Source organism: Nematostella vectensis, chromosome 15 (genome assembly GCF_932526225.1).
Source record: "Nematostella vectensis chromosome 15, jaNemVect1.1, whole genome shotgun sequence".
Classification (NCBI taxonomy): domain Eukaryota; kingdom Metazoa; phylum Cnidaria; class Anthozoa; order Actiniaria; family Edwardsiidae; genus Nematostella; species Nematostella vectensis.
In genome coordinates, this window is record NC_064048.1 from 11085018 (window position 1) to 11095536 (window position 10519).

General features: G+C 36.0%; 1 protein-coding gene across 2 annotated transcripts in view; it reads right to left on the bottom strand.

The window, feature by feature from the left end:
- Positions 1-10234, bottom strand: part of LOC5499198 (carnitine O-palmitoyltransferase 1, liver isoform) — a 37951-nt gene extending 27717 nt beyond the window's left edge. For both annotated transcript variants that reach the window (XM_048722526.1, XM_048722525.1), the window contains exons 1-15: positions 9879-10234; positions 8337-8480; positions 7816-7846; positions 6197-6298; positions 6016-6090; positions 4884-4946; positions 4539-4616; positions 4343-4447; positions 3926-4010; positions 3532-3646; positions 2880-2960; positions 1023-1098; positions 894-941; positions 608-715; positions 252-277 (exon numbers count right to left, since the gene is read on the bottom strand). In XM_048722526.1, the coding sequence (XP_048578483.1) occupies positions 252-277; positions 608-715; positions 894-941; positions 1023-1098; positions 2880-2960; positions 3532-3646; positions 3926-4010; positions 4343-4447; positions 4539-4616; positions 4884-4946; positions 6016-6090; positions 6197-6298; positions 7816-7846; positions 8337-8480; positions 9879-10156 (1415 nt within the window). In that variant the 5' untranslated portion in view covers positions 10157-10234. The remainder of the gene's footprint in view (positions 1-251; positions 278-607; positions 716-893; positions 942-1022; positions 1099-2879; positions 2961-3531; positions 3647-3925; positions 4011-4342; positions 4448-4538; positions 4617-4883; positions 4947-6015; positions 6091-6196; positions 6299-7815; positions 7847-8336; positions 8481-9878) is intronic.
- Between the last annotated feature and the right edge of the window lie 285 nt (positions 10235-10519).

Genomic DNA, 10519 nt, shown 5'->3' on the forward strand with positions numbered 1-10519 from the left:
ACACCTCCTTGATGTCACCGAGATCTTTAACGTCTGATTGGCTCAAACCGCGCAGATCTGCGCCGTGCAAACCCCAAATCATAGCTCGATAGCTGTGGGTTTAACCTTGAGCAGAACTGCGTACGGGGCCAGGACCCTAAGATGGTTTTTTTTTTCCAGTTTAGAGTTGATCTCTGTTAAAAGTGGATTGGATATCCCTCCCCCATTGAATCTGCCTGTGGAATAATCGCACGTGGAGTAAAGGCACTCACCAGGTGTGTTCAGCATTGTAACCAACCTACAAAAAAATAGAGACACTAAGCTTATATCAAAGAGGGATGAGAGTTGATTACTCTCACAGAGTAAACAAGGGCTGCTCAAACTTCTTCAAATAATTTTCGAACACTTTTTATCAACTCACAATTACATGACCAGACAGTGACAACTCTTGTCATCAATTTTCATACTGAATTTGAACATGTTCAAAGTTGATGAGAGCACAAAGTCAAACTGTAATGGGAGTTCAAGCTGTCATCATCTCTCATCTCTGTTTGAAGAACGTTTACATGTGTAAAAGCAAGCTATACTGTGCATTGTGAGTGGAATAATAAAGGTCTTCCTTTCTTACCCGGCCATTTTTGTAGATGGTTATACAGAATGACTTGTCAAACCAGACGTTATGACCATTTCCAGTCAAAGCCGCCTTGCCAAATATGTCAATATTTTTTGAAGATTCCTATAAAAAAAAAGACTTTTTTAGATAAAAACCATCAAGGTCGGAAAAAATATGTGAACATGCAAAAATAAAAATAATAGCTTCTTGTCCTGCTGTGTATATCTGTGTGTTAGCTATGCTTAATTGATTGATATTTTTCAATGTATCTTCAATGTCCGACTGAGAGTAAACAACTTACCCCTTGGTAATCCATCTCTTTTTCATCCAGACACATAAAAAATGCAGCCTGCAAAAAAATATTCGGATGAGATAACCAAAAAACAGGCTTTAAATAAACAGTAGCAACATCATTTGGGTAGTCACATACCCTCTCTATAGCTTCAAGGGAGGCTTTGTTGACACCTTGTCCAAAGTATTTGCTGCGGGTATCAGCCCACGTTGTCCTGCACAACCAGGCATTATTTTTATAAGATAGCTAGATGGGTCACAAGTCTACATTGTGTAACTTTGAAAGAGATCTGTTGGTAGGATTTTAGTTGAGATAATGATTTTATAATGACTTTAACCATGTAGCCGGTGACGGGAAATGAAAAGATGCTAAAAGAAGTTTGTACTAACTGCTGGTATAATTGTACTGTTCCAAAAGAAGTAGCTACAATGAATTTGTGAATCCAATGACTCTCAGTTTAGCTGGAATGCTGAATTACGAGAGCAAAGATACAATTAGGTTGAGTCAAGGGCACACTGTAGCAAGGCGCCTCAGCCAGCTGATATACGATTAATGTCTGATTACCGAACACAACTTCAATCAAGAAGTGTTTTTTGTGGATGGAGGAAAACCAGACAACCCAGAGATAAACCCCTCAAAGGAAAGGCATATACCAGCCAATTTTCATTTAAGCGAAAGTAAAATCATTCGAACTAAAAGGAAATACATTAACGAACTTTACATAATTGAGTGCACACAATTGCATTTTCTTAACATTCATTTACACTATTCGACAACCAGGAATGAAAAATCCATTTTCATTTGCGCGTTGGTACATAACAATAGCACAAATAAAATATCAATAATACGAGAACTCGCAATCAATACAGTGAAAGAAATATTCATTAACATTTTTATTACATCGGGTGCAAACAATAGTATTTTGTGAAAGTCATTTGCATGCTTCTTATAAACGTTAGCGCCTCCATACAAAGAATAAGCCCTTTATGACAAACAATATCCTAAAATAATTATTCAATTTACTTCTCGTTTTTTTGTGCCCTTATGATGCACATACAGTCAAAATAAATGATACTAACGCTAAAAAATTAATATTCGATCATTTCGCCGTTTTAACCCGGGCCCAAATACAGAAAAAAAAATGTTGCCGCCCTACAGTCCGTTTCTTAACCCTGGAAGCGCTTCAACAAAACATCAACACCATCACACTGCCAAAATGTGCCGAATGGTATAGGTTCATGCAAACCTATCTACCACGCTGCCTCAACGGCGAAATGATCGAAGGGTGATTTTTGAGAACTAGTATCATTTATTTTGCATGTATGTGCATTATTAGGGCACAAATAGACGATAATTAATTAAATAATTATTTTAGGATATTGTTTGTCATAAAGGGCTTATTGTTTGTACGGAGGCACTAACGTTTGTAAGAAGCATGCAAATGACTTTCACAAAATACTATTGTTTGCACTAGCTGTAATAAAAATGTTAATGAATATTTCGTTTACTGTATTGATTGCGAGGTCTTGTATTATTGATATTTTGTTTGTGTTATTGTTATGTATCAACACGGAAATGAAAATAGATTTTTTATTCCTGGTTGTCGAATAGTGTAAATGAATGTGAAGAAAATGCAATTGTGTGCACTCAATTATGTAAAGTTCATTAAATGTATTTCTTTTAGTTCGAATGATTTTACTTTTGCTTAAATGACAGTACATCGGCGTAAATCTTTGTAATTTTGACTAAAATGAATGCGTATTTCTCGGTAATGAAAAGCAAAAGGTGTACTACATTATATTTTATGTCTATTGTCAGGGAAACTTTGGAAACATAGTAAATCAGCCAAACAAGTGTAAAATGGAATAATATCATAAGCATACACCTACATGTATGAACATGTATTCTTGGAAGCTGGCCCCTATTGGCTGAAGTAGTTAATTTTGCTTAAGGAATGGTCGCATTAACATTAACATGGTTGGTGATTGTTTTTACCTGTTTGCAGTAGTTAATGCCGGCAAAAGCTCTTCTCCCTGGACAGGCTCCGATTTGTCCTCAAGAATCTTCTCAATTTGACTGAGGAAAACAATGGGGAACAAATGTAAAGACAATATAATGCCAAAGCTTTGTAGTGACAATGTTTCAAGTGCCCCTGGTCATAAATGCACAGATTAAAATCATCAATTTATCGTTGGTGGAAATGAAAGAAGATCTGTATTGAATTTTGATGGGCTCTTATACTGTACACTAACATAAAGGTTATAAGACCAAAGTGAAGAAATATGGCAAAAAATATTAGAAATACTAGGGCCATCTATTACAACACTCAATGCGATGTGTGCTCTCATAGAAAAAAAAAGAACTTTGCTATGATTTCTCTTCAAAACGTTGTTTATAAGAAATATCTCTGATCTTCGTCCATTAAACAAAGAAAAAGTTACATATGGCCCATGCAGCATGTTTGAGTTATTTATGCCCATGTAGGGGGGGGGGGGGTAGCTACTGGTCTGTTTAAGGGGGTGTCGCCAAAAGTCTGTAACCATGTTATCTGAAATAACATAAGCCCCTACGAGCAGCATGCCCCCATATAGTGACTGTAGGGGAGAACCCCCATCAGGACATAGTTTATTTGTCATCATAAAAATACCATTCAAGATCTGCTGGCTTGAGCAAAGTCCCTCTGAAATACAATTCCAATTTGTAGAATCTCCCGCGGTGATATATCGCCACATGGGATGAGCTCCTATGGTGCTCAATTTTGTCTAAGAAAGGCAAAAATGACTTTTAATTAAGAGTTACACACAGTGACTCTAGCAGGGCCCTTTTATAGGGTGCAATATTTCTCCACAAATAGTATACATGAAAAAAGTTATCCTTTCTGATTGGCTAAGAGCAGTGCAATTTATAGGAAATACAGTGCAAAAAATAGGAAATACAGCGCAATTATGATAATTTTTGAAACTAACTTATACAATTAATTCCAAATTGAACTTGAAGTAGTATGATTACCTATATTAAATGAGCCTTATTCAACTGAATACCTTGTTCTTTGCCAGGGATACGTGTCGTGTTGAATGTTCTTCTAAATTGCTCAGAGCACAAGGGAACAATGCCCATGGCAAATTGCTATAAATAAAATATCAATATTTGATACAATTCAATTCAATTTAGATCAATTCAATAAATGCTTGCAAAAGGTACATCTCATATCTGGGCTGTTTTCTCACTACTTTCTTCCTGTCCCATCTTTTCATACACCTCTTTCAACAAATCAACATACAGGTCCAAGGCGCTATTCCATAATCTGCTAAATACACTGCTAAATAATCTACTTGCAGTAAATACACTGCTAAATAATCTACTTGCAGTAATAAATACCCCCCCCCCCCCCCTCCCTGACAAGTTAACTTGCGGTCATAAATAATCCTTCCACTTCTTCTTGACAAGTTAATACTTACCGGTTCAAGGCGCTCTTTCATAATCTGCTTACGGTAATAGATCAGGGCGAAGATCATGTTGGCTGCTCTAGCACTCTGGAGCTTAGTAGGGTGATTAATACTATCCTGAAGACAAAAATTGTATATTATTAACATGTTTTGTGTTATTGATACTATCCTGAAGACAGAAATTGTATATTATTCACATTTCACTTACCACACCATAATAGTTGCTGTTGATAAGCAGAGGAGCCCTGGAACTGAGGTACACATACTGCTCCCACCAGTCTGACACCTGTGGAATAAGGGACCATCAGTATATTCAAAGGCAGGCCTTAACATTAGATAAATAGCAGTAGTCTCAAGATTTTGAGACTTTTTTTATAGGATTTCGGGCAAATCTCCTTTTGCTTAGACAATCAATGGTAATGAATGGTAATACGTTATCAAATTCTAGGAAACATGCCAGAATTTGCGTAAATATAGAGGACATGCAACATGGTCAAGCTACTTATTTTTCAACCTTGAGTTTGATGTCAAGTAATGTTCAGCCCAGACATACCCAGTTTGAAGACCACCATGATTTAAGCACAAGGTAACGCTGAAGCTTCTCTCCAATTGTGGCCTGAAAAGAACAAACAGGTTTATTACATCACATGTAAATAGAAGCATCACACACTTACAGCGCGACCAGTAAAACCGTGAACACCGGAAATGTGTATGGAATGTTTTTTTTTCTGACCATTTACTCGCGAGATATAAATAGTCGACTAGACACATGTCTCAACAAGTCTCAGTGTCAGAATTCTCGAGTCTGATTCGTCAGAAGACAATAAACATTCCACACAGATTTTAGGTGTCCACGGTTTGACAGCAGCTTGAAAAATCCTCAACACAGACATGCAAAGGCGCAGGATTTTTTTTTTTTTTGGGGGGGGGCTCCTTTGGCCATTCAATACAGCTACTAGCCTTTATCTTTTTTAACACATTTGTTTCTCAATTTTCCTTCCCTTCCTTTTCCCCCCACCCACCACCCATTCACTCCATGGCTATGGGCATGTATATAGACAGCAGCACCCACCGATGGGAGCTGGGCGAGGCACACTCCACATGGGTAGAAAAAAAATAAATCATTATGCACTAAATTACGCAGAATTTTGCAATACAATTTTTTTAAATCAAAATTTTGTGTGATTCTTTACTGAATCATGCACTAAATTACACGGAATATCAACTGTTACGTCCAAACTACATTATGTACTGAAGGAAAGCACGAAATAACTTGAAAAGGTTAATTTTTTGCGCGAAAATATCTTAGGTGAGTTTTCATTGGCTCTTTGCCACCAGCCCGAAATTCAGTTCGAAATTTCACACTCCTACGAAGAATATCTCTCCTTTTTTTACGAGAAATAGAGGTAAGAACCCTAAAAGAACACATCAGCTGTGCACTTAAATGTTTTTTCTTTCAAAATTTTGCCAAATTACGAGGGATTACGCAGAAATTTGTGGATCACGCGGATTATGCAGAGAAAGCCAAATTACACGCTTCTGCACAAGCGCGTAATTCCAGAAGCCCTGTCTAGTTATACAGAGAATTGTTAGATTTCTAACAAGGTCTGTGACCCCCTCACCAAATCCTGCCTACACCTATACCTTTTTTTCATTCTTTTAATTAAAATCGCACAGTGCCATACCTTGAACTCAGCAGCAAGTGTCTTCATTCTTGAAAGCTGATCTTTGTCCATGACTGGTTCCACAGACTCCAGATACTACAAGATATCAATCATATGAGCATACATGTTTTTGCTTTGATTTTTCTTCTTTTTTTTATGTTTTTGTTCGCTGTTGGTTCAAATGAGATTGATAGTGGAATACCTTTGCGATTGTGCTGTCCAGGTTAGGAACCGGCATATAAGGGATGGAGTTCTGGTAGCTGTACAACAGTGGTGTGCGTCCCCCGAACAACCGCACCATCGTCTATGATTACACAATAGGTATTTTTAAACTGAAGTTTACAAATACCATAGTAAAGAAATAAAATGCATATACATATACCATTGTCTTTCTGGATTTTACATACAAGTAATGAATATTGAGAGAATGATAAAAAAGGCTAAAGCAGGATGTGTTTTTTTAAAATAATTAATAAAATAAATAAATATAGGGGGTAGATGAAGGGGTAGGAAGAGAAAGAAAATTGAGAAACAATTTTGCAAAAAGGAAAAGGTGAACTGGCAAAGGGAGTCCCCTCCCCTCTATTTTCCGAGTTGCTAAACCATTGAAGAACAATAAAGATCCTTGATGCATCTACTGTACCCCTATATTTATTAATTTTATTAATTATTATTATTTTATTTCTTTAAAAAATGGAGAGAGGGGGCAGCGTCACCTGCTCCTAGATCAGCCCTCAAAAATGCTGGTAAAAGGCAAGTTATATTGTACTTATTCCTCAATAAAAGGCAAGTTATATTGTACTTATTCCTCAATAAAAGGCAAGTTATATTGTACTTATTCCTCAATAAAAGGCAAGTTATATTGTACTTATTCCTCAATAAAAGGCAAGTTATATTGTACTTATTCCTCAATAAAAGGCAAGTTATATTGTACTTATTCCTCAATAAAAGTCAAGTTATATTGTACTTATTCCTCAATAAAAGGCAAGTTATATTCTACTTATTCCTCAATAAAAGTCAAGTTATATTGTACTTATTCCTCAATAAAAGGCAAGTTATATTGTACTTATTCCTCAATAAAAGGCAAGTTATATTGTACTTATTCCTCAATAAAAGGCAAGTTATATTGTACTTATTCCTCAATAAAAGGCAAGTTATATTGTACTTATTCCTCAATAAAAGGCAAGTTATATTGTACTTATTCCTCAATAAAAGGCAAGTTATATTGTACTTATTCCTCAATAAAAGGCAAGTTATATTGTACTTATTCCTCAATAAAAGGCAAGTTATATTGTACTTATTCCTCAATAAAAGGCAAGTTATATTGTACTTATTCCTCAATAAAAGGCAAGTTATATTGTACTTATTCCTCAATAAAAGGCAAGTTATATTGTACTTATTCCTCAATAAAAGGCAAGTTATATTGTACTTATACCTCAATAAAAGGCAAGTTATATTGTACTTATTCCTCAATAAAAGGCAAGTTATATTGTACTTATTCCTCAATAAAAGGCAAGTTATATTGTACTTATTCCTCAATAAAAGGCAAGTTATATTGTACTTATTCCTCAATAAAAGGCAAGTTATATTGTACTTATTCCTCAATAAAAGGCAAGTTATATTGTACTTATTCCTCAATAAAAGGCAAGTTATATTGTACTTATTCCTCAATAAAAGGCAAGTTATATTGTACTTATTCCTCAATAAAAGGCAAGTTATATTGTACAATACCTCAATAAAAGGCAAGACGAAAATTATGCAGAGTCAAATTCCAGTTTTTGGTGCTTTGTCTCAATAAAAGGCAAGTTATATTGTACTTACCCACCAGCACTTGGTGGTGAGGGATATTTTCCTATCAACAGATCAAGACAAATGCATCAGAATGTGTATTCTACAGTGATTTAGGCAAAGGCTTTACTCTCATGAGCCAGCAGAATTAGGTTAATTAGGGTACCTCAAGCGTACCCTTCAAATCCAACTTGCAAAATAATATGTATACCCCTAACCCTGTTACTATGTAGCCCTTTGAGTGTCTCTACAACGCCAAGCTATTGTTACTAGAATGGTAAAACATTGACTCTAAATATGTCATTTTTTATGGTATTGCTTTCTTTTTAAAGTTGCTATAAGAGCCAAGTTCTGATAGTTAGCCTTCATAGTCTTTTGGCAGTAAATTTTTTGGGGCCATTAGTTAGAAGCTTAGGTGATAATGTAACTAGGCTATTGTATTGTTGGTTATTTATATTACTGCATTTGCTGTAAAAAATGGCTCATACATAAAATACCTATTTCAGCAGTTGCCATAAGGATCATTTTCTTAACACTTTCTCTGCATGGCTTACCCCCTTGGCTCATACAGGAAACGCCTATATTTCAGCAGTTGCCGCAGGGTGAATTGCAGTATGTGCCCCATCAGCAGCCACAACACCGTCGCTACAGCCAACACAACAACTGCAATTACTGTTGACGGGCTCATTCTTTGTGCTCTGTGAACAAAATATATAATCTCCTTGGTACAATATAATATTTTATATTGACTTTGTTTTGTTTTGTACATCTTCCAGTGATACTAGCTCCTGTGAGAGTAAGACTGTATTTTTCTGATTTTTTTTGGCATAAGGTCTCTAGGATGGTGACCCTTATTTGCTTCTGAAAAACACTCTCCTGCCCATCTTAAAAAAAAAAAAAATTATCATACCTGTCAACCCACGAAAATCTCAAAGCTAGATGTCTTTTGGGGAGGGGTGGGGTATATATATTTTTTGGGGGGAGGGTTGGGTATACCCTCACAGGTGGTCCGAAACCTAAAGCGGCTAGGTGGCTATCCTGCTATCATTATCAGTGAGCCAATCAGCACACCTTTACCAATCAGAAAGCAACCATGCACAATATAGATCATTTTCATTACTAATAGAAAATAGGCAAAATGTTGACTTTCTATAGAAGGATTTTTCTGAAGCTCTATAAAAATTGCTAAAAAGCAGGAGATTTTGTGTTCCATGTGGGAAAGCGGGAGCTACCGGTTACTTTTTTGTGTCACCAGCTACTATTTTAAAGAAATTGATTTAAAGTTCAATTTGAACTAATAAAATAAAGGAGCTTCCACCCCCTACTTATCAATATCCACCGCCTTCTCTGAAACTTAATGAAACCTCTGGAAGGTCTAAAACAGTCTTACATCTCCCATTCAAAAATAGTTCTTCTGCTAAGACTTGTCACAATACCACCAGCCAATCACAAGCAAGCTACTTTGAATTTTGACTGGTGGAGATTTTGATATTATTTTCCTGTTCTGAAGGGTTGTTATTTGCAGAAGAAAATACGGGAACTTGAAACAGGCGATGCTGCTAGGGGCAATGAAAGCTTCATTTTGCGTCTTTTTACGATAACCACGTGCTCTGAATTTCGTAGGTGTTCGTGGGGGAGTGTCTTGAAAAATACACAGTATTACTACAAATACTGCCTTCCCGCACTTGTTAAGTATTTTAACGGTCCATTTTTTTAGATAAGCCGCACAAATAAAAAGTCTTTTATCGTCCCTTGAATCTATTCAAATAAAGAAGGATAAACAACACAACATACGCTGCATTCAACAAGCAAATGCCTCTATACTAACAACAACATACGCTGCATTCAACAAGCAAATGCCTCTATACTAACAACAGCTTCATACAAAGAGCGTATCGATTTGTATTTTAGTCGATGGAACGATTATCTATTTGAGGAATAAGAAATCCTGAAACTCAATCTTCATCGAGGCACTAGTGTCACAAACATTCGAGAGTCCACAGCAAAAACAATAACACAACGTTTCATTCGACTGCACACAAATAATCAAAGCACCAGTTTAGTCAATTTACCACACCTTCTAACATATAACCTACCCTGGAATCCGACGTCCAAGGTTTTCAAGGACTCCTAACGTTGTTTCATGCTCTGAATACCTCGCAGCGCTCAAAGCAGCGACCAAAACCATCCATGAAACCGGGGTCGCCGGGTAAGATCGCTTCAAAATGGCCGTCTTGAACTCTTTCAGCTTTCGCTTGACGGTCTTAGTGATCGCTCGAAAAACAAACTTAAAAGCACTGCTATCAAAGTGTAATACAATTCCTTCATCTGTGACTTGGAACTGTAAGGCCACCGCGAGCCTGGCTTCAGCCATGATGGTTTTGTAGCGTGGTTATCACTGTTTGTTGTGGTGCGTTGCGACTTCGATCGCAAGAGGAACACGCGACGGTACAAAGGTCGCTTGTAACCAGTAATGCGGAACGTGGAAAACCGGACTGTCAAAATGTGAAAAAAAAAAACGAAAAGAAAATTGAAAAGAAGAAAAAAATACACACTAACAAAGTTAGAATATTTTGCCTTTTGACAGAGGTATAGAGACTATATTATTATTATTATTATTATTATTATTATTATTATTATTATTATTATTATTATTATTATTATTATTATTATTATTATTATTATTATTATTATTATTATTATTATTATTATTATTATTATTATTATTATTATTATT